At 38.3% G+C, this 22,547-nt stretch overlaps 1 protein-coding gene across 1 annotated transcript in view; it reads left to right on the top strand.

Moving 5' to 3' along the window:
* LOC146003460 (uncharacterized) overlaps nucleotides 1-22,547 on the top strand; it is an 87,569-nt gene that overhangs the window by 16,970 nt on the left and 48,052 nt on the right. The window contains exons 3-4 of the mRNA XM_083141749.1: nucleotides 8,235-8,524; nucleotides 11,813-12,010. Of these exons, the coding sequence (XP_082997875.1) occupies nucleotides 8,235-8,524; nucleotides 11,813-12,010 (488 nt within the window). The remainder of the gene's footprint in view (nucleotides 1-8,234; nucleotides 8,525-11,812; nucleotides 12,011-22,547) is intronic.

Below are 22,547 nucleotides of genomic sequence, written 5' to 3'. Positions count from 1 at the left end.
TTCACAAGTGTAGCAGGTAACCGCACGATTTCACGGATAGCGTCTTATGCCGCCACGATGTGAAACGTTGCTGTTGATTGGTTCATCCCTAGGTGACATGTATCGTGCGCCGGGTTGTTAAAGATCCAGGAGAGAAAATCAGCAAGCGTAAATGGGTTCTGGACCGTAAAAAAACTTTTTATCTGTAAAGTATCTCAATTTGGTCCAGGAACCTTTTTTCCAGATCAATTTAAATACGGTCCTGGAACCTTTTTTCCATTTGAATTTAAAAACGGCCAAGGAACCTTTTTGCCGACTGAATTTAAATAAGGTCCAGGAACCTTTTTTGCGGATCAGCATGAAATGAAATAATACGCAACTTAGACTGAATTTAAAGTGTGCAAGAATAAAGGTTGCGATCCTGTTAAGAAACCCAATAAAACCCATTAGAATATAGGGTGGGGAGGGAGGTTAAATGTCTAGGAATTGTAAATAAATTCAATTTCCGTCCGGAAGAGAATATCAGCAAGAACCTTTATATGTTGAAAGTATTTCAATTCAGTCCAGGGACATTTTTTCCGGATGAATTTAAATACGGTCCAGGAACCTTTCTTTTATCAATTTCAATGCGGTCCAGAAACCTCTTTTCAATGTAACAATACGCAACTTGGACCGAATTTAAATTGTGCGAGAAAAACAGGTTCCGGTCCTCCAGCGGATGCCAACAGAACCCATTAGAATTTTGAGTTTTTGGATCTTTAACAACCCTGATCGTGCGTCCCTTGTCGTTCCCTTACTTAGGCCTTGTTTTTTAAAGAGATTTTCGCTGATGTCTGCGCAATTCTAGTCTGCTTGTATTATTATTATTATTATTATTATTATTATTATTATTATTATTATTGCTTGCTTTGTGTCGCCGTTCTTCCACATTTGTTTATCGTGACGATGAGGATGAAATAGTCAAGGAACTGATGAATGAGTACTCACGAAGAAACACCCACAATCAGGCCACGACTCAAACCTGGAACTTAAATAGATTAAAAGTTGAATACGCATACTCAAAGCGCTCTGCTATCTAGAAGGCTGCGTAATCTAAAAGCAATTACTGGATCATAGATTCCAGACCCGTGCCGGGGAGTGGGTTAGGCTAGGAGGGGCTGAAGCCTAGGACACCATTCAAAGCTTTTAATTTTCTTCCTTCTTTTATGACAAGAATATCAGAATATGCGACGCAGAAATTCACACTTGACAGAGGTATATTCTAGTAACACAGGATACAGACACGGAATATCTCGTGTAAAACGAGCCCTTCAAGGCCTGAATCACATCTATTGACGAAATATTGCAATCTAGAGTTGCCACGATGTTTTTTAAAAAGGTTAAAATCGCATATTTTTTACCCCTGTAATTTGGAAATACAAAATATATGGATCTGCAACTTTTCATATTTTCCTACCTCAGGTGGCCCTTTCAGTGTGCGGAATTTAAAATTAATTAAAAAATGTGAGGTTGAAAAGTGCTTCTTGGTTGATTTCTCATGGAATGAGCCACATGAGAAATTTTCAGAGTATTTTAAAGATCACACACAAAAACACATGCATGCATACATACATATGGAGGAATAAAGGGAGGGGAAGGAGTAGAAAAGAGCAGAAGAACAGGGGAACAGAGAGAAGCAGAAGATCAACGAAAGAGACGAGTAGACGGAGAGAAAGAAACACAGTAAGAATGATGGAGAGAGAGAGAGAGCGTGAAAAAAAGGATGAAGAAAAGAGAAAATCATAGGAAATAAAGATAAAGAGATAAATTAAAAAGAAGAGAGGATGAAACAGCAAGAGAGAACACAGGAAAGAATGCGAGAAATAGAAAAAGGAGGGAGATAGAGAGAGAGAGAGAGAGATAGAGAGAGAGAGAGAGAGAGAAAGGGGGGAGTCAAGAAATGAAATTATAGAGAAAGAATAAAATAAATATTGAGAAGCAGATGGTCAAAGAAAGGGGGAAAGTAGAAGGAGAGAGAGAGAGACAAAGAAATAGGAGGAAAGAGAGAGAATGAAATAAGAAGAAAGAGTGAAACAAAGAATCAAGAAAAGAGAGAACAAGAGATAAAAGAGAAAGGAAGAATGAGAGAAAACAAAGGAAGGAATTGGAGAAAGAGATAATGGAGTGAGAGCGAGAAAGAAAAAAGATAGTGAGACAATGAAAAGAGAGAGAGAGAAAAACAGAGAAAAATAGAGATGGATTGCAAAATAGATAGGCAAACGGAAGAAATAAAGAGAAACATATGTGTAGAGAAAGAGAGAGGTGATAACGAGATGAGAAGATGGGGAAAGGTGGAAAGGAAGTGCATAAAACAGAGGAATCAAGACATAGATAGATAGATAGATAGATAGATAGAAAGAGAGAGAGATAGAGAGATAGAGAGAGAGAGAGAGAGAGAGAGAGAGAGAGAATGCGCTAATCTCTGAAAAGTCTTGTTATAGCGTCAGACAAAGTAAGCAAAGAGCAATAAAGAACTCTGGTGACAGGAGGGGGCGGTCACATTCAATGTACCGCTTAGTAGAACACCAAAAATACATATTTGAGCGCAAAGAGCATTAATTATTTCGTTCATGTTTATTGGGGCTATAAATGGGAGGAGGGTGGTCTGTTAAACAGAAGGACAAGCCTATACTGACGTCCCCATGCATCTTGGCTCGCACTACTTCATCAATGAAGTGGCTGCTTACTTGGATTTTTACAACTTAGATCCAAAAATGTCACATCACTTTAAAAAACATGGGACATCGGAGTCTGGTATGTAAACTTCCTACTTTACTCACACAATAGACAACACATATAACTCTCATGTAACAGTGGTTTCCACTTATTGTGAAGTTGTGACGAAGTTTTCCTATGGAAAACTACAATCGTGAAGTAGCACCATATCGCTACCAAGGTTCCCAGCTTCGAGTTCCGATCTAGACAAGAGAGTTCTCTGTGACTATCTATTCATCAATTTTATCTAATCATCGCTCATTCTCATCGTCGCGATTAGAAAAAGTAGCAGAAAAGCGAAGAAAAAATAAAACAAAACATATTAAATTTAGTTGTTTAACCCCTACTTCACGGAATAGAGGCCGGTCAAGAAACTTAAGTAACACTCCATTACATTTAAGTATGACACACCTTTACTCAAAAGAAGCGAAAGAAATACGAGAAAGTAAAGAGAAGATAAAAAAAAATGAATCTTTTTGGTGAATTTAGAGCTTGCATCAAATCGCCTTAATTTCCTTTTATGCCTATCTTTCCTCATATATCTTATTTTATTGTCTGATTCGAGAACGAAGGAATTTTCAGTTGAGAAAATTCGACGTGCTGTTCTACAAGTAAGATGAGATAATGCATTCATCTCCTTCGCAGGAGAGGGAAAAGTTATCGCTCCTATAAAACGAGAGAAATTTCGGAATCGCGAGTTAACCAAATGCGCTTATACATAGAAATGTTTGAAAGAGGCAGCGGCGCATGGGGCAACTGCCTCTTTTGGGTACGATTCGGGATTTATTCGCGAGAAAGCGAAGTAATCTCTTTCTTTTTTCCTCCGCGAGTGATCTGGGACGTTAAAGTGCTAATGCAGTAATACATAACTCTCTCAAAGTTACGTAAAGACAATTTCCAACTCCTTTGAACAGGAAGTTGTTCCTCACGGTCGCGAGAGTTAAAAAGTTTCCAGTATACCGCTGCGTTCCCCCTTTTTCTGAAAGCAATGGCCGTTTAGGAATGCCAAATTTTTGCATATTTGGAACGAATGGGTTGTTGGATTTTTTTCGCTTCATAGGAATTTCCGCACGGGGGGCAAGTGTGTCCGAAACGATGGAGTTTTAAAGTTGTGTGAGACATAAAAAATCTTGGGTCAAGATTTTGCCCAGCAAAATAGTGATCGTAAATATATCCGTGCTTCGCTGCACTGATGTAGCCAGAAACTGATCTCCATCATATCTTACGCGACAGCTCTGAATCTCAGTGTTCCATCTTCAGATACTTGGAAAGAAAGTGCGACTGTATTGTCCTTGCAATTAAGTATTGAATTTTCTTATTTAGCGCCGCATTTATGCCACTTTTGGCTAATCGCGAAGGTGAGCAATTATTAGATGAAATTGATGAAAAGACACTCACAAATAACGTACCTGAACCCAATATGGCCTACCTAAGGTTTACGATTGTTTACAAAGTCAGAAAGAAAAACTAATCGCAAGATTCAAGAGGGGGAACATTTCTGGAGGTTTACTTAAAATTGAAGTCAGGTATATTAGATATATATGTACCCAATATGGCCTAGTAATATATTTTGTTCTCTCACATCAAAATATTCAACAGAAATTGTAAAGAAAGTACCACAATGTTATTTTTATAGCTAGGTAGATAAGGATATTGACACACTTACGTTTAATTTACATAACGACATAATGAGATTACACGAAGAAATAACAAAAGGAAATATCATCGTTTACAAACCAATAAACATTGAAGTGACGTGTCATAACGTGTCACCAGAATACCATGGATTTAGTGTTGCCCACGGGACGAGACGGGACAGGCTTTTAAAAATTCGAGACGAGACGAGATTGATCATGTGTCCCGACACAAACGAATATTTTCGAGACGAGACAGCATATCACAGCATTTCCACGAGACGAGACAGGCCAAATTCTCGTCTCGTGGGCAACACTACATGGATTACACATCAGAGTCTGGGTAAATGAGAGATCCTCATCATCCTAAGTGACTCCTGCACTCTACGTGAACATAAAAACATGAGTACATCTTATATAGCCTACACTGTAAAAAATGTTGGTGTTAAAACGACACAGAGATCCTGCAGGTCTACACCACATTTTGGTCAACGTTTAATCTCACTGGTGTTGAAATAACACAGACAAATGATTGCAATCAACACCTTTTTGACACCACTGAGGTTAAATGTTGACCAAAATGTGGTGTAAACCTTCACGGACCACACTCTGTGTCGTTTTAACACCAACATTTTTTACAGTGTAGTGTTATTTTTCCCTTCGTTATAAACAGAACTTTTGTACATTGTTGTAAAGTACAAATTATGAGCTAGAGATATATAAACACCTATCACTTGGAAAAAGCAGTAAGTAATTACTTCCACATGCAATATTAGTTCACGTAGAACACAATCACGAGGTCCAGCTATTTCGCTTATTTCTCGTCAAGTTAGTGCACTATATGTACAACCAACAGGTTCAATTATGTCATTCGGACAGTCTAAATTACATACTAACGTCATCTGTTGAATTAACCTTGTAACTACTTCGAAACAGCAAATAGGCCATATTGGGTACTAGGTCATATTGGGTTCAGGTACCTTAATACCAATGTCCAGGCCGAGACTCGAACCCTGAAACTTAAGTTGCGAGATCGAAAGTCAAACACTTTCGTGCTTTAATTTATATAAATAACGTAAAATGTATTTGTAAATATAAAGATCCATTCCTTAAAAACACACAATAGAGTAATTAATGAAACCAGTATTGGACAATTTGCTGAGCAGTACTTGTGCATCCCACTGTACTATATAATGTTTAGCAACATGTAACATTAAATAGTGATCTTAATTTTATAGAGCCCTACAGGATAGAATAGATGAGGGATGTGTCTAATAGTTCTTCTTCTTGTCTAGGCTTAACAAAAATTATACGTTACTTCATTTCCATGCGAGAGTGTTCGTGTTTACAAATTTACGACAGTTATTCCAGAACTTTACAGAAAGCGGGCGAAGCTGACAATAAACTTGATGGAACTTCGGTAGTGTTTCAAATCTTTAGACTGTGCAGAACAAAACTGTCACAGAGAATGCAATTAGTATAACGACAACATTTTAAAGCTGGAGATGTGCGAAAGCCATAAACAAAGAGGCAGACTTGTGCCTGGACAGGTACAATTCGCAACAGCCCTTGCACGCTCTTCGATTCAAGCTGTTATGGAAAATTTATGTGCCAAGATGGGAAAGTTAGTAATTGGACGCGAACGTTTCTCATGAACAAACCAGGTCTTCGTTGGAAGAATTGCTTTTAAGAACGCTTCAAAGATTAACTGAGACGCGTTATATTATTCACAAGAGAATTGAAGATATGGCCAGTGAAAGTTTGTTGTTCTTTAATTACTTATCGACTTGCGGGAAAGTTCTATAAATTTATACGCTTTGTTCATTCATGAGGAAATGAACTGGAAAATCCAGAAAGTTTTGCAGTTATCAAAATACTCGCCTCTTTCTTTCTGAGATTCCGATAAATATTCTCAACACTTTTCAAGATAAATGCCTTTTTATGAGGTCCACTTTACAGTCCCACTATTTATAGCCACATGTTTAAAAAATTGGAAATGTAAGATTTTCTAACTGCTATCTCAAACTATGCAATTACAATAACATTATATCATGAGATTGGGTTCCAAAACGGGGTGGAGGTGGGGGCAAGAACAGTTTACTTACCCTTTGTAGATAAGGTTTAGCATAGAGCGAGAGCAAAAGTGGCAAAAGGGGAAGGGGCAAATGCCCCCTAATCGCCGCCACTGTGTACCATAAGTAATAAGTAAATCTACGCTCAATCACTCAATTGTCAAAAATATTTTATACGTTTATGTGATTTAGTACCTACAATAGGATGCACAAAAATTGCTCGACAAATTGTCCTTGACTATTTTCATTTTGCATCCTACGTGTTTTTAAGGTTTTTGTTTACCAATGCTGGTGCAGAAGTGTCAGCAGTCTGTTTAGCGTTCTGTTTCAATTCTTGAAGCTATAATTAGGCAAGACGAAGATAATTTACATGGCGACGGGCAAGTTGCGTGGTAGTACTTACGCATCCCACTTGACCTTTAATTAACAGCACATATTTGCATAAATTAGCTACATAATTTGACTCTATGTGTTAGAGTTTCAGAAATATAGGCCCAAGTGTCTTGTACCCTGGTCAACACATGACTATTCAATTCCTCCCAGCGTTAACAACTCATTTCCTAATTTACTCCAGAAGCGCAGTCACTTTAGACTATTTTTTTCGAAATAAAAAAAAAGTAATTCATAACAAGCTGAAATTTGGTACATAGCATCTTAATAACATTAATAACAACCTATCAAAAGTTCCCGGCAATCACCCAGCGAGTAAGTACGCGTATTGAAAAATGGCGGAGCCCGACCCTGTGTCCGAGTGGTTAGCATATCGCGCTGCGACGCCAAGGGTCCCGGGTTCGAATCCTGGTCGGGCTTGGTTGTTTGTGAATGTCCATTCATCAATTTCATCATTTCATCACTCATCCCCATCTTCGCAAATTAGCCAAGAGGCACAAAACGCGAAGTAAAATAAACTAAATCAATCAATCAATCATGAAAAATGGCGGACAAATTCAAGTTTTTACGAAATAAAGGAACTATTGACAATAGCTTTGTGCAGACATTTACACGGTAGGTAAACAAGAAAGCGGATAATTTCAATATTTCACATGAGAAATGAATTTGGCAAAAGTGTTGGCATCTAAGGTATAACAAATTCTTAAGCATTTGCCGTCTCATCAGGCGGGCTATTGTTATCACGTGTCTCGTTCTGTTCACAAACTAAGTCAGATCAGATTGTCACTATCGTATTGTACAGTCGTGGAAAAAGATACTTTCCCCATAAGACTACTGATATTAAGGATCTATGGAGGAAGTTTTTTTTTCATGACTGTACACCTGTATGTAACATACCACAAACTACATATCTGAATCAAGGAGTTCGTCGCTTTCACCGTTGTCATGTTGGTCATCAATGTTTTCACTATTGTCTTCACTGGAAACACTGAAAACAGGAGTGAAATTCGTACAGGAAACACCTTGGCAAGGGGCACATAATCTGGAACATCTTAAGCCTGTTTTTATTTAATTTTGTTCATAAAACATCTAAATATTGTGAAACTTGCCGTATTGACACAGTTTATTATTTAGAAATGGACACAATTATTTGTAGTATTTGTATAATATTAAGAGGACGTACGCAATGCGATATGACTTTTTAAACAAACGAACGAACTCACTAATTTATCTTAATTCTCTAATGCTGACATTTCCAAAGTCATTACGTGCATTAGTAATATAACATACGCGCAGGTACTACGACCAGTGACACATATCACATAAGGATTGTTAGTGGTTTTCGAGAAATAAAGTGATCATAACAGGGTCAATTACAATAATATCATCTCTTCATCCACAACAGACAGAAGACGCAGCATCCAACGCAGAGCAGGAGGAGCCTGAGGTGGAGGCGATGTCAGGGGATGAAGGACCGGCGGTTCCCGACAGCAGCGAGCCTCCCAGTTGCCCCGCGTCCCCTGGAATCGACGTCCAGGCGGACGACCATCCGGACAGCGGGACAGAGGGGGAGGAACCGGACAGGAGGCGGTTGACACCGGGCAGCCCCGTCGTGGAAAGGTCGCCGGAAGAAGGGCAGCGGGAGGAGCTGACGCAAGCACGCACTCCGTCTGTCGCCAGCCCTTACAGTCCCAGGTACTATTTGCAGATTTCTTACTAAAAGATTAAAATAATAGGTATTTGCTGAAGTTCTAAGCAAGGTCTCAGTAGGGTGTCACAGTACCAATGGATAAACTTTCGCAGCTTGTAGAAGACATTAAGGTGAACGACTTTTCTAGTAGCATTTTGCTCTTAAAACGCAGCAAATTTTTATCCTGTAACCACAGCCACGCAACGCAAAATCACGGTTGCCACTGACATCAGTTTCTTCTGGCGGATAGTACACTAAAAGCGATGTTACTGTATGAAAATATTATCATACCAGCATAGGATCATGTCGCTGGCATGGACTTCCGAAAAAGGGAGGTAAGGGAGGAGGGGGCCATGCCCGCTGGGAAAAGAATGTCAACGAAAATCATTTTGCAGATATAACTGCATTTTAGTCACAATAATTCATGTCAGTCATTATAATGGCGTTGCAGGAACATGAAAACTTCAAACATACCCCGTTGACGGCCCCCGAAAAAAATACCTTCTTCATCCTCCCCCTCCTTTCCTCTGAAAAAAATCTGCGAACGTCCATGGTCCCTGGGCTGAACTTTTCCTGGAATTATGTTATCACCTTTCATACCCTATTTGCCTTTTGTATTCGATGCTTTTGTATTAAATGAAGCCTTCATAAACAGCACAGATTCCTAGATTAATAACGCTGTTTCCCCACGTTGTACTACAAAATGTGTCGCTTTCGGATGGAATAAAAACATGTCAGTGGCAACCTTGAACCTGTAGCAAGTGGTTTCATATATATACAGGATAAAAATGCTGCTTGTTAAGGTCATTATGCCCAAACGAGATCTCAACGAGTAAACGTTATTAATAAAAGATGTGCATCTTGATGTCCTCTAGGTGCTGTGAAAGTTTGGCTGTTTGTCCGGAAACACCCTACATTATGTACTATGCACGTAGTTAATCTTGCTCAAGTGCTTACGTATGATTTGTTTATTATTTATATTTCTAATTTAACAGAAACAAATATTGTTCAGTAAAATTCAAAAATGGTGTAAATATAATTGTGAGCATAACACGTCAGAGAAACTAGAACGTTACTATTTCACTATTTTTCATAGTAATTGTGTATGCAAATGAGGAAAGAATTTTAATTCATGTTTTGAAGTTTTTTTTAGATTCATTACTATATTTTCTTATAGACGACTGAAATGAAAATTTCTTTAACTCTTTCATGTTAGGTGGTACAAATTCTGAACCACCATACATACCTTGGTACTCTTATGGGTGGTCGTACACTACTTATACCACGTACAACGGCTTACTCTGCTGATGGTGGTTCTAGTATGTTCTTGGGTTCTAGCAGGGACAACATCGAAAATAAGTCCTTAACTTAGATATATGGATATCATGTTTACATGTCTTCGTATGAAAGAAGTGTTTAAAGCGATATAGAAAAAAAGAGGTAATAGAAGCGTCTGGTTTAGTTCGCTCTCGATTGGTACAAGCCGTCCCTGTCTTTGTATAACATCCCTTAGTGAGAGTTCAAATATAAGTTGAAATCAAGATAGCAAATTTTGAGACCTTCAGGTAAAATTGTATTTGTCTTTTCCTTTCCTCTCTCTTTAGCACAGCGTGCTACGACACCAGGGGCCCCGGGTTCGAATCCAGGCACAGACATGCGGGTTCTTTGTGAGTGTCCCTTCATCAATTCAGTGGCGTCGCCAGAAATTTTTCTTGGGGTGGGGTCAAGAGTGGATAAAATATTTTTAGGTGGACTTCGGTGGTCATGACCAGCGCCGGCGCTAGGGATTCTTCAAGATGAAGCGACGTTTCTTGAACGTTGTGCTGTTAGGAGCATTCTTGTTCATGACTTAAATTCATACTTATAATCAAATTATTACAAATATATTGTATGAAATTCTTATTAGTGTTAAAAATTTGGCATATAAATTTCCTGTATTTTGTAAAAAGAAATGAATATTATAATAATAAAGCGAAATAAGCTTTCATCGGTTCAAAAAAAGCTTTGGTTTTGGCTTTTACAACACAAACGAAGCTTGTAATCGTTATAATGGAAAAATTATATTCAACTGACTCCCGGGTTCGAATCCCGGCCTGGGCATGGATGATTGTGAGTGTCCATTCAGCAATTTCATCATGTCATCTTCGCAAATTAGCCAGAAGTGGCACAAAATCGAAGTAAAATAAAGCAAATCAATCAATCAAACAAACAATCAACTGATAACATTCAAAAAAGATTTAATTTAACAAGAGTCATTTAGTCACAGTTACCGGAATAGTAAAAAGAATTCTAGAATAGCCACTTTGATCAAATATATTCCATATTTTTCTTCCTATTTTTGTAGGTTTACTCATTGTTTTTACATGTGTTAAGACTTTAATTTGATCATTTCTCGCACGTTAATGAAAGGAAACCAACCTAGTGGAGAATCTAGAAACGTCCATCACTCTTGAAGTGAAACTGAGTTATGTTAGTCAATTGTTAAGGCCGCTATATACAATAATTATTTACCAGCTTGTTACTTTGCGTTATCTAAATAATATATATCATGTATTCATTTTATTTTGGTGCGCAGACGGGTTGGCATGTGACTATTTTAAGGTGGGCTAGAGCTAGAGCCCACCCTCGCCCACCCAGATGCGACGCCTTGCATCAATTTGATCATATCATTACTCATCACCATTAGTGTTGCCCACGGGACGAGACGGGACAGGCTTATAAAAATTCGAGACGAGACGAGATTGATCATGTGTCCCGAGAACAAACGAATATTTTCGAGACGAGACAGCATTTCACAGCATTTCCACGAGACGAGACAGGCCAAAGTCTTGTCTCGTGGGCAACACTAATCACCATCTTCGCGAATAACCAAAAGTGGCAAAAAATCTAAGTAAAATAGACCAAATCGATGAATCCTGTCTCTTTAGGTTAAGCACGACAATGAGGATGAATAAGAAAAACACTTGAAAAATTCCGGAACTCGAATCCGTAACCTTCAATAACAAGATCACGATTCATTCATTGATTTGGTTTACTTTACTTTGCTTTTCTGCAACTTTTGGCTAATCGCGAAGATCAGGGTGAGTGATGATGTGATGAAATTGATGAAGAGACACTCAGAAAGAACACCCATGCCCAGGTCAGGATTCGAACCCGGAAATGAAATCGTGAGTTCGACGCTCAACGCACTCGGCCACCGAGATGGCTTAGTAAAATTAGGTAACTTCTACAACAGACAGTTAGAAGTTTCTCTGTTGGTTCTTGTCTTATCTTTTGCTGTCCTTCATTTGCAGTATATCGGCATCTCCGTCACCCTCGCCTCTACCGTCAGTGACGTCATCAGCCTCTGTAACGTCGTCGACTGTGACCTCTTCTCTGCCTGAACCCAGCAGCATTGTTGTCTCTCTGGGCAACAATGGGCTGAGACCGGCGGTGTCGCTTCCTTCTGTCACCAGTTTCAGCCCTCATCTGTTTCCCAGCTTTGCCGAAGGGTAAGTGTTTCCTGATTTTACGTACGTCCTTATCCATTGGCGCCGATTAGGAGAGGGCGAGGGGAGCAGTTGCCCCCCCCCCCCACCTTTTTCCCACTTTTGCCCTCGCACTAAGCTAAACCTTATCTACGAGGGAAAGAAAACTGTCTTTGCCCCCCATTTTTTGCACCTTGCACAGTGTATTTCAAATTTGTCAGTTATTCGCGAGAAATTCGCCAAACTCTTTTGGTCACACAGGGACATGCAGTTATTGCACCAATATGGAGTATATGTTGAGAAATATTCTGAAATAAGGAAATAGCATGTAAATATAACTAAAGTAGGTAAAATATGAGCCTAATACATGTAAAAATATGGAAAATATAAACTGAATTTTTGGAGTCTACATGCCATGATGCGCAAAGATAATACAAAATATAACTGATTTCAGCTTCATACATAAATAAATATATATATATATAAATATATATATATATAAATATATATATATATAAATATCAATCCGTAACTTTGGTGAGCAGCATGTGGAGGAATACTTTCATCTAACTAGGTTTTTTAATTTACGAATTTAGGGACAATAACATCATCCCTTGCCCCTACCTTACCGGTTTATCACTGAAATATGGAACTAGTACGTATCTTTGTGTGTAGTCAGCAAAACAAAATAAACGTATAACAAAAAGGCCATTAGGATATAAGTGCAATGTTCTGAAACCTAGTGCACCTGCGCTGATAAGTGTTGCATGAGAGAAGTCTTGCCTTCAAACACTTGCAAAAAAAAAAAAAATGAACAAAATTGTGGAGTCAGAGATATCGTGAGATTATTTTTTTATTTATTTCAAGTTTCAGATACAGCACTGTAATGGCCATTTTACACCAAAACTGTAACAGATTAACAAAAACAAGTCAAGGTGGTTTAGGTAAATATAAACATGACAAGACATAAGCAAGGAAAAGAAACAAGGATCTACAGATTCATTGTTAGTGACGATCGGAATGTACCTACTTTCCAGGGAGAAAGTGCCAATGTGTGCGGGTAGTTTATTATATAACTGAGGCAACCTGTGGAACAGAGAGCGCTATTTAAGAGAAAGCCTAGTGGTAGAGTGCATATCGGGCATAATTTTTAAACGACTCTCTACAATGAAGCAAATATCGAAAATATAATAAGACCTTAAATCAAACATTCCATTTCTATAACAAAATGTCATTGCATAAACAATGAAAAGAAGGTTTTTGCAGTGTACAAACATTGCACGTAACATTACAACAAACAGCGATGACTAGGATAGTTTTACGTTTTCAGTCGATTTGCTAGTATCTAGTTCTAATGTACGGTAGCGATATTTTTTAAAAATGAAAAATGTTCGAAAACTTCTTACGAAAAGAAAATGCACAGGATAAAATTAGCTAGGAAATGAGGAATGAAGATATTGACTTGTGGAAAAAGTTATTTAATTTGACTTTATTTTATTTCAGACAGACAACCAACGATATATTTTCATAAATAAACAAACAAACATATTTTCGTGTTATGAGATTCCGGTTAAAGTCTTCAAAATAACAAAGAAACAACAAAAACTATTTCACTCCTACAAGAGAGACAAAGGATTTACCTTTCCAGAAAAAAATGAATAAAACAACGTGAACTGAGAATAGTGGACACAACTTTTAAATTACTTTTCCTCTAATGCTTCGAATTAAGCTATAATTCCAGTATCAATAGTGATAAAAGTACAGTCAGCAGTGGCAGCGATTAGGCGGGTGTACTGTGGCCTCTTAACATTAAATCTTGTCTACCAAGAGAAAGTACTGTCTTTGCCCCCGTCCCCCCTTCCGTTTTGGCACCCAAACGCCGCTATTGTTAGTCAGTTACAGCAATTAGAGTTATTCAAAGAAGTAAACCATACTTTCATGTTCTATTTGCATGTTCAGATTTGCATCAATAAAATTACGCAAAATTTTTTCCAACATGAGAACTACAAAACTTTCGACACAAACATTTTCCACGAAAATAGAAAATTGTGAACTGAAGTAGTGTTTTGCGTTTTGATAATAGTCGTGCTTCCCGCCCTCTCAGTTTTATATCCTCATCCTGATGTCCTCCTTCCTTGTGACTTTCCTACCTAATTCGCTAATGGCAGACTTGCTTACGATGGAAATGAGTTGATTCGAAAAATGTCTGTCTGTGTATTTGATTTCTACTAAAACTCATAAATATGCAAGCAGTATATGTTAGAGAGAAATTTATGAAATTGAACGTCCTCGAGACAGAGAGGGAAAGAGATTGTAGAGAAAAGGAAACAGATAATGCACTTGATGGAAAAAATTGAGTTAGTAATCAAAGATAAAATTACCTAAGTAGAGGAAGGAAAAAGTTAGAGATTTAAGGGGGGAGGGGTTTGCTGAAGGTGTCTTGAGGATAGATTTGTGAATTTTTCTTCAGGTTCTTTTTTTTTTCAGAGAAATGCAGTTGCAGGGGAAGGGAGTAAAGGAAAAGGGATGCTTTTTTTTCAATATTAACTTCCTGCCTAAGAATTATACAAACGCACATTCTCGAAATTGAATCAAGCTCTTAGCAACTGAAGGCTTCGAACGGACATAAGATGCAATATACGACGCTGTCGAAATAAAGAAAACTTCTTCCTTTCATATATTTTAATGGGGATCAAGAGGAAACTTTTAATTCAGTTTCGACTCTTCTAACAAAGTTCTGGCGTTTTTTCCCCCTTCTTCCTGAAGCAGGCAAGGGGTGGGGAGGGAAGAAGGCTAAATTCTCTTTGAAAAATTAAGACTTTTACGAAGAGAAAATTTCTTCAATCCAATTATTTGATTCGAAGCAGTGACATTTTCACGAATATCATGTCGATTTCTATTTACAAGTTCCCAGTTCAACTTCTGCATCATGAGTTATTTCTTTCTTTTATACAACGAACATGTAAATGCATTTCTATAGCAATCTGCTTGGTTTGTGTGTAAATTGCTGAGATATTTCGAAATATTGAACAGCTAGCGATGCCAACAGCTAAATACCGATTTTTTGATTGTTATTTCGACAATTCATGTTATATTTTACAAACATTAAATTTATGAACACCATAGGATTGACTGATTTGGTTTATTTGACTTCTTTTCCTTCCAATTTTTCTAATCGCGAAGATGAGGATGAGTGATGGTATGATGAGATTGATAAAGGGACACTCACAAGGAATTCGAACCCGGGACCTCTGGCGTCGTAGAGCGCTGTGCTAAACACTCCGCCGCGGAGGTCGGCTGAACACCATAAGAGTTGACCCGTCTGACCAAAGCTTTTTCGTGAGCTTCACAGACTGTCAAAGAAGAGCCAATGAAGTGGACCAACATAACTTTGGATTGTTTGAAAGTTTGTATTACAAATTCAGTAAAGAGAGCCAATAATCTTAACATAATATTATTAGTGTCATTATATTTTGACACGCCCTCGTATATGGCCAAGGAGGGAGTAAGACAACCACAATGAATGCTACTTTATAAACAACTGTGAGCTTTTCAGAAGCTAATAAAGTGATACGGATACAAGTAATGGCACAATGGCATCATGAATGATGAAGACAGTGGGAGACGATTGCAAATGACCCTCCGTCTCTTCGCGCAAACACTTGCTGACAATAAGGCGCAGGACAACACAGGAAGAGCGCTGTGTGATGTTAATCCCAGTTTAGGCTCCACTAATCTCATTGCCGTTTGAATCAACCGAGATGACACATCGGAGTCATTATCTTGATGGCGTCGTGAAACATTCACTTGCCAGCGGGAGGGACTGGTGGCGCCGCGTAGCGGTGACGACTGACGTTCTAATTACCGCGCGGGAACCTTATGCTCTGCCCGTTCCACCGCCCAGGCGCCGCTTTGTTCCTTAATACGTTCCTTGTCTTCCGAGTGCCTCGCTGAGATAAAAGAGGGAACCGGTCGTTTCCATAACAGCCGCTGCGACTTCCGGTTCGGTTCCGTCCGTTCCCTGCGTCGACAGAAACGGGCAGAAATCGGTTCTCGGTGAAATGAGCCGGAACCTGTGTTAAAGGTTCCGGTCCGGCATTCAGACCCCTTCTTCCGACCGGAGCAATGGCTTGTGAGCTTCCGGACCACCCTCTCGCCTTCTGTTCGTCTTCACCAAACCGAGAACTCAATATGGCGACCATGACGTCACGGACAGAGACCGCGCGAGAGCCATCTATCGGCGGATTATTCAGTGTCACAAAGGACGATTAGATAACAACTCAAATGAGGGAAAAGTTAACCTCCAAGTATTTGATGGATGTGTAACGCATTTATTGAACCAGACACGAATATATGAAACACAAGTCCGGATTTAGGCGAGTTAGGGGGCAACAGCCCCGGACCTACATCTACAAAGGAGTCTTCACTGGGAACAAAATACTTGGTAAGGAGCCACAAAAATGAGATATTTGAAACGTGGTAGAAATATAAATACTATACATGTATGTGGGCCCACACAATTCGTTATCTCTTAGGGAGAATTCACACCGAAGAAACACGCGACACGCGACACGCAACATGCAACATGCGACATTCAACACGCAACACGAGTGTTTCACACCGAAGAAACAAGATGCACGCGGCAAGCGACACTTGGTTTCTTTGCTCAGTTTGCATGATGGTACCGATGTAATTGCATTAATCAGTTTATTAATCACCCGAAAATAACGTAACAAGAGACATTGTTACATGTAAACTGCGTTGTAAAATTTGTGCAAGGTATTGAAACTTGGGAGAGGAATGTTGTGCACGAGAAAACTGAGAAATAATATGCACTGAAATCAAACTGTATACGCTAGACTTTTCAGCCTGAATAAAGCGAATACCCAAACACTAGAGAAATGGTTCTCAACCTTCTTGAAACCATGTCACGGTATTCTTTTTAAGACAATGCCCTTAGCCGAAGAATTTTCCTCGTAAATCTTTACAGTATTGAACATTTTATGCATGAATTAACCTATGAAATTAAATATTGATAAATAAATTCTAGCATAATCATAAGAGTAATAATAGTTTGATTACGTGTGTAGGATTGTTGACAAATATAAAAATATGGAAGACAAAGTGGTAACATCGTCTCCTTGTAATTAAGTGATCCCGGTTTCGATAACCGGTGAGGCACCGGGCAGATCCAGTTCTGATTAGTCTTTTTGTGCATAAAATGGACTTAAAAAACGAAAACTCACAACTCAAATATGATATTGGGATTATAATAGTTGTCAACCAGTTTCAGCAGAACATTTCACAGCTCAGTATAGTTGATACGAGGGCACGGTATCGGGTCGAGACCCGGTGTTGAAAAACAATGCACTAGAGTACTTTACTATGTTGACTAATATAGTTTCGACTAAAGTGCCTTAATAAGCTGACTTTTTCAAATAAAATCAGTCAGGTAAATGGCCAAAACACGGCCTGTTTTCACGATGTTGAAGGCAAATTACAACCGATAGATAACTGCATCAAAAAACTTGATAAAGCGAAATGAACGTTGTGTTTAAATCTTAAAACATTGTTAAAACATTGTACATATCGATACTTTAATATATCAACAAATTAGAGGATCAAACATAATGCAGGATGGGCTCTCTTCTAGAGTCTAAATACAGCTCTTTAGAATGAAGCATTCGCTGCGCATGCGCCAAAATCAAACTGAAGCAACACGATGCACGGTATTGAGAAAACGGCACAGTCCGATAGGCATGTAAGCGACACGCGACACGTGCATCTTGCCGTGTCTCTTCGGTTCGAAAGGTTGCATTGATTACTGAGTGTTCGCTTCTAAGCGACACGTGTTTCGTGTTGCATGTCGCGTGTTGCGTGTCGCGTGTTTCTTCGGTGTGAATTCTCCCTTAGTGAAATCACATGCAACAATTTCTGGTAAGAGATTATACAGTGCCGGAAAAGGTGTTAATGCAAATCCAAGTACCAAGAGATAAGGAATTTTTACCTGTATTTCCTCAGGCACTTAAAATAATAAATAATTATATACAGAATAGATAAGTTATTATTATTATTAAGCTTAATTAACTTAATGTAGATGGAGCAATAATTCTTTTCAAAATTGGTCTCTTCACACACCTACTATAAATACAGTTAAACCTAAAATTAACAATAAACTCCTACGTAACGAAATAATTGCAATAAAACTAGTAAGAAACCTCCGACAATAAGCATTATAGATGAACGATCTGCATGAAAATTTGTTATGTTCTTACAAAAAAGTGTTTTCATAAATCATGTTGACAAGATACTGATCTCACGGTCCCAAAATGGGTTTAGTGCAAGATATTGGTGGCAGACACATTTACTTTAACTCTACACATTGTAAGGCAGCTTTTAGACCGAAGCGACAGCCAACAAGGCCCCTTCCCTCCTGTAAAAAAAATATTCAACACGATACTGTGAAAGCGTTCCAGTCCGACTAACACGCAAGCAACAACCGACATGTGCGGCTTGTCCTGTCGCTTCTGTACGAGGGGCTACATTTATTTCTAAAGGTTCGTTTCCAATTAGCTACGTGTCGCTTGTCGCCTCGGTCTGAAATCTTCCTTAAGGTTTCTTGATTCACCTTCCACCTTTTAGAGTGCAACGAGCTGCAACTCTCATCGAGAATGTGTGGAGACCAATGCGACTAAATAGTCAGCAACAATTTCCCAAACCATCAATCCTATTTACTTCAAAACCCTTAGCTACAAACTTACATGTGGTAGGTATTTATTGGCTGCCCACGTAAACACTTGGCGTTGCATATCAGAGGAACACTCGCTCGGGCAGTGTTGCCATATTAAGAGATTTCCTTCTTGGCACAGGGAAAAAGACGTTTATGAAAAATAGCAAAATTGCAGTGAAAATGGAAGACACCATATAATAATCGTGTTCTCTTGAAGTGCGAAATACATTTATAATTACTTCCGTTGCGTAATTTACTCCCTCAAAATGGACCCCATTGGAAATCTTTAATTTAACTTGGGATCAATCGATAATTTTCTACTGTCTAACTTTTCCAAATAGTAGTATTATATCACAGCTAAAGTTAAACTAATGCTGACTGATTTAATGAAAATGTTCTTATTTGGTGTTCTTTTTGTCAACGTGTACAATTGTATATCAATCACAATTTTTGTTATTTCCCTTTTATTTACATTCATTTAACCTATCCTAATATTTTTGTATACTGAAGTTTCTAATGGATCGATGGGGAAGAAGAACAATTTTCTTATCGATGTTTCAATTACTCTGGGAGACATTTTATATGAAACAGGGATTTTTTCTACCTCGGACAGGGAAATTGTACTCACTAGTTTTGGCAACACCGAGTTCATTGTCTTCGATTCTCACTTCACACCTTCTCTTATCAGAGCCATTCGTTGACACCTCATCTTTCGCTTCCCTTGTGTATTTCTAAACTATTCCATACAGAACCCACATCAGCCACTTGGCAAGTAAAGATTGCCTTACCAGGCATAGCTTGCTGATAACTAGAAGCATAGCATTCTCTTGGCGAAGCCAAGCATGCTCTATCCAGGCTTCAAACTTTCCGCGAAGTGGCGGGGGGGGGGGGGAACAGAGATATAGAGATAACTATCTGTCGCAGGGAGATTATATCGTCTTTTCGGAATTAACAGACTCTTAGCGGAGGTGAAATTTATGCATTGTACCTTCCAATAATGACAGTTAAAGGAAGAAGAAGAAAATCGAATTTGCAAAGTAATTTGTATTCTGCACGCCTCTATGGCCACCAAAATAAACCAAAATTGAACAAAAACATGTAGAATATAGAAAACCATGCAAAGTCACGTTGAAAATAGGCATATTTCTACTTCTTGGGGAAAAAAATATAACAATGTATAAGAAAAGCAGTGTTGCCACATTTTCGGAAAAGCTTTCTAGCGTCGGCCCTATGGACACTGAATGACTAAATTTACAGGGAAATACGACAAAGACCACTCTTACTCTTCGAAGACATGCAATCGTCGTCTCCCAATTATGAAGAAAAAAACGGAAAATATGCAACATTTTAGAAAATCGTTATTTTCGGCTAATTTTTAAATTAGACGTCTCTCGCTGGCCCCTAATTGCCTCACGTTATGAACAAGTTTTTTTCTTTTCATTATTATATGTAAAAGTATAACAAAAAGCTGTTTTTGAAGAGTAATGGCCAATCAAAAGTTACATAACATAATTTTTGGAGGGGAAAAATCATTTTGAAAAAGACAAAGTTGATTTCTAAACGCTGGTTTCACTTCAGATCAAATTGAATAAGGAACTCAGTCGGGGAACGTTAGCGGAGTGACAAAGAACTGGAATCAGCAGTATATACGTTATATCACAATCCAACCGATATTTCAAATATTGTATAATAAAATAAAACGTAATGCTTTCAACATTCAAACCAAATCTGTAAGATAACTGGGGTAAAAGAAAATATAAAAAAACGTTAACCAGTCAGACTTGATGTATTTTTGAGATTTTGAATGACTTAATTCTAGCGAAAAATGAAGACTCCTTGAATACTCTAAACCCGTCTGTCTGCCATATTGTATCACGTGAACTACAGAGTTACCGCTGCTTTGCAATTGGGGTAATTATTACAGGTAGTGTACAGAAATACAGGATGAGTCAGAAGTCAGGTTACATTAGTAATATTGTTCGCGTTCGTTTGTTGAATGGCCAGTACGGTTACTAGACCTAACGCAACTGGATATTTTTTACTGTGGGGACAAGTATAAGGCTTCGTGTACGCTAAGAAAAATAAATTAAGAGCCAGGATAACATTATAAAAAGGATTACAGGCGCCATCTCCCAAATCATCCCCACCACACTAGCAGATGTCTTACGAACTGGGAACGTCGAATTGGAGCTTGCCTTTAAACAGATGTTCCGCATATTGAACATGTACTGTAACTTAACCATTAAAAATCAGTCATATGCAATTTTGTAGGCATGTATTTGTTTTACTATGTAACCTGACTCATCCTGTATAAGGAACAGTTTTTCTTTTTCAATACATAATGTTAATGTTAAAAGAGGCATTCTTATCTTATTTACGCAATTATTTTCGCCTACCCTTGTTTTTCAACTATGCGCTTCCAAAAAAACTAAAGTTATATGCAGGAGCATGAAATAAATGCGTGTGACCTCTTTCTAAGTTAAACGCTTTCGTGATTTCCAAATATAATAATTATAAATATTTATATTAAGGTGAAATTGCAGGGTGTGGGGATTAAGACACGTTAAGGGGACAAGGGAGTGAATGCTCCTCTTCCGATTGATCAGTCTCTCAAAAACATATGCATAAATGCTTCTTTAGACCAAATGTAAATTTTTTTATGGTATTCAAATGTGTACCAAATGTGACTACTAGAGAAAATATCCCTTCTATGCCTCTTCACTCAGTTTTCTCTTATGCCGCGAGTGACTTGTTTCCAGTGGCGGCGATTAGGGGGGCAAGGGGGCCAGTTGCCCCTATTTTTCGCCATTTTTGCCCTAGCACTATGCTATATCTTATATACAAAGGGAAATATACTGTATTTGCCCCCCCCCACCGGTTTTGGAACCCAATCGCCGCCACTGCGCACACTATTGGTTATTGACTGATTGATTGATTTAGTTTATTTTACTTCGCTTTTCTGCTACTTTAGGCTAATCACGAAGATGAGGATGAATTGTGATAAAATTAGATGGATGAAGGGACGACAAACATGCAGCGACGACACAACACGAGCGAGAGACAGGCTGCGAATCCAGACTCCAGAGCGTCGCCAGTTGACATTTGGGTGTCTCCGGAAATGATCACTCCTCACATCCCGCACACTATGGGATTGACGTATAGAATCAGAAAAGATGCAAGAAAAATACAATACAATCAAAGCTCCTGCAGGATTTTGCCTCAGGGTGGGAGGAGTGGGATGAGCAATATTTCATATCTTGCTTTTCAGTCATATAAACTTTTTGTTGTTGTTGTTAATATTATTATTGTTATGCGTCACAAATCATAAAATTCAAATTGAAATGAGAATACTTTGGCGCTGCATACAAGTTCAGACTACAGTCTGCTGTTTAAACAGAAACTGGTGTCCTTGCTTTCTTTCCTAATACATCTATCACTTTGTTGATGAACAGTTTAATTTGTTTTAGTGCATTTTCACGAAATACACATATCAAACAGATACCACTTAATCTACTGTCCTTCAAGATACATCTGATCCATTTTTTTTACATGCCGAAGGTTACTGTAAAAGAAAGTAGTAATTCGAAATGATTGGATGTGAATTATCAAGGTGAGATCCCGATTTTTCGTAATCCCTAACAGTCAAAACATTCCAAAGGTTTAAATTTAAAAGAGGTTAATTCTTTATATTTTCTTAACTACTTTGTATAAGTGTCCGAAATTTCTTGAAATTAACATTCTTTGTTCCAGAAGTGCAAAAACAATGACTTGAAAGGAAATGGTGTGTACAATTCGATTGCGATTCTTTTCTGTCACGAATATCAGGATTAT

Source organism: Lepisma saccharinum, chromosome 20, assembly GCF_977018435.1.
Source record: "Lepisma saccharinum chromosome 20, izLepSacc3.1, whole genome shotgun sequence".
Taxonomy (NCBI): Eukaryota; Metazoa; Arthropoda; class Insecta; order Zygentoma; family Lepismatidae; genus Lepisma; species Lepisma saccharinum.
Note: the sequence above shows the minus strand (reverse complement) of the source record. Positions and strands in the feature narration are given on the sequence as shown.